Below are 2,252 nucleotides of genomic sequence, written 5' to 3' on the forward strand. Positions count from 1 at the left end.
GGCGAAGGCGGAGGCGGAGGCGCAGGCGAAGCGCGACGCGGACGCCAAGGGCAAGGACGGCAAGGGCGGCAAGAAGGGGGGCGGCAAGGAGAAGCCGCCCGACGACGACCCCTACGGCGAGGCGCTCGCGTCGGTCGAGGCGCCGCTGGCCAAGGCGCGGGCTGGGGGCGCGGTCCCGCTGCTGCCCCACGCGCCGGCAGTGGACCCGTGGATGCATGCATGGACTAGGCGGCGGGCTACATGCGGACGCTGCTGCTCCACGCGCCGGCGGAGCTGCGCGTGCAGGTGCTCGCCTGTCAGCTGGCCATGTGACCTCTTAGTTCTCGTTCAGAAATGAGTGAGCGAATTCAGAGCTGCGCGTGCAGGTGCTCGCCTGTCAGCTGGCCATGGCGCGCTCAAAGCCGCTGCTCGCGTTGCGCGCGCTGCGAAAGGCGCTAATTGGGGGGCGCGGGAAGGGGGGGGGGCGGGAGTCTGACGTTTCCCTGACGTTTCCTTCCGTGAGATGCGGCCGCTTCAAGAGTGCACCGAGGTGGTCGATGAGAGGGGGGGGGACCTCGAGTGGAGGTGAGTCTGCCCGACTGCTGCGACAGGCGCTCTCGCTCGGCGCCGCGGACGCGCAGGTGCACCGCAGCGCCGCCCGCTTCCTCCACCTGTACCGCGCGGGCGGCGCGGCGCTGGCGCCTGCGGTAGCGACGGTGGTGGAGCGGCACAGCGCGCAGATTCTGGCGGCGGCGGGACTGCCGACCGGGGCGACGGCCGAGGCGTACAACGACGCCTTCCTCGCGCGCGCGGGGGGCGGCGCGGCTGCGGCGGCAGTCGCCCACGCCGAGGTGCGCGCGCTCGTCGCCCCCGCGCAGGCGGCCGCGGCTCGCGAGGCGCTGGCGAGTCTCGACCTGCAGCAGGCTTCCTAGCCCTGGCCCTGGCCCTAGCCCTAGCCCTAGCCCTGGCCCTAGCCCTGGCCCTAGCCCTGGCCCTAGCCCTAGCCCTGGCCCTAGCCCTAGCCCTAGCCCTAAGCCCTAGCCCTGGCCCTGGCCCTAGCCCTGGCCCTAGCCCTGGCCCTGGCCCTGACTCGATCCCCGGCCTCCAGCAGGCCAGCCTAGCGGTGTGCAAGGAGGCCCTCGCCCTCCTCGAGCCCGGAGGCGCGCTCGCGGACGCCGCTGCCGCCGCCGCCTTCCGACAAAAGGCGGTGGCGCGGTTCCCGCACGCGCCGGCCTTCGGCGGCGGCAGCGGCGACGAGCCTCCCCCGCCGCCGAGCGGAGAGTGAGCGCGCGGCGGGCGGGAGGGGAGCGTCGGGGGGGGGATGCGGAGCCGGCCGATCGGAGTGGTCGTTCTCTCTGACGACATTCGGCGCGCCCGCCTGGCCCCTGCTCCCCTCCTGCGCCCATCCCCCGGCGGCTCCGGCCGACACCGCGCCGAGGCCGTGGCGCCGCTGTCGCCACCGGGCCGGGGGACCGGGCCCCTCGCATGACGCTTCTCTTACCGTCCTGGCACGCCACTACACCGGGACCGGGGTTTACGGCGACCTCTCGTCCCTCTCCATCTCTTTTCTCACCCGTCCGCTCTGCAGATCAGCGGTGACCGGTGTGTGTGGCGATCCCATCGCCCTCGCAAAGAGAAGATAATACAGACGTGCTGTTTTTTCTCGTGCAGTTAGAGGGGGACACCCGCCTCTGCTCTATATACCTAATTAACAAGGGCGGGGCTGTCCCGGAAAGTGAGAAACGCCGGGCAGCGTGGTGCACAGCGAGCAACCTCCCATACGTGCTTGTCTCCTCCTTTCCTCGGGCTGTTCCATCTCCTCGTCTCTTTCCCACCTAGGCGGGGCGGGGGTCGGGGGGGCGGCGGGCGCGGGGTGCGAGGTGCGGTGCTGTGCGTGCAATCGTGGTGTTTGGCGTCATGTTTTGTGTGTGCCTTCTCGCTTGTTATTAACATCGAAGTCTAGCTCATAAATAAATAAACAAAGAACTAGACAGGCGGCGACGTGGCTGGAGCTCGTAATAAAAAAAGCGGTACTGTGAGATGGGTAAAAATAAATGAAACGGTCAAACTCTGAGACGAGATGGGATTTAGGGACATGTACATGTGTCCCCGCCCGCTCCCACCTGCTCCCCCCGCTGCGCGGCAGGGCCCCTGGCCCTGCCGGCTCCTCTCATCCGTTTAATCTTTCGAGCGACTCTATTGATCCCGGTATCTGGATTCTGCCGGTCCCTGGGTCGAGCAGGGTGGCTGCCGTGGACCAGACCGCGCGCCGC

The 2,252-nt window shown here is 69.0% G+C and overlaps 1 protein-coding gene across 1 annotated transcript; it reads left to right on the forward strand.

The window, feature by feature from the left end:
• Positions 1-240: 240 nt before the first annotated feature.
• Positions 241-1,633, forward strand: EMIHUDRAFT_460738 (hypothetical protein; the record flags this gene model as incomplete). Its single annotated transcript, XM_005779098.1, has 4 exons — positions 241-285; positions 366-497; positions 591-620; positions 1,091-1,633. The coding sequence occupies 4 exons, from the start codon at positions 241-243 to the stop codon at positions 1,262-1,264; spliced, it is 381 nt and encodes a 126-aa protein (XP_005779155.1). The 3' UTR covers positions 1,265-1,633.
• Positions 1,634-2,252: the final 619 nt, after the last annotated feature.

This window comes from Emiliania huxleyi, assembly GCF_000372725.1.
Source record: "Emiliania huxleyi CCMP1516 unplaced genomic scaffold EMIHUscaffold_2369, whole genome shotgun sequence".
Classification (NCBI taxonomy): Eukaryota; Haptophyta; order Isochrysidales; family Noelaerhabdaceae; genus Emiliania; species Emiliania huxleyi.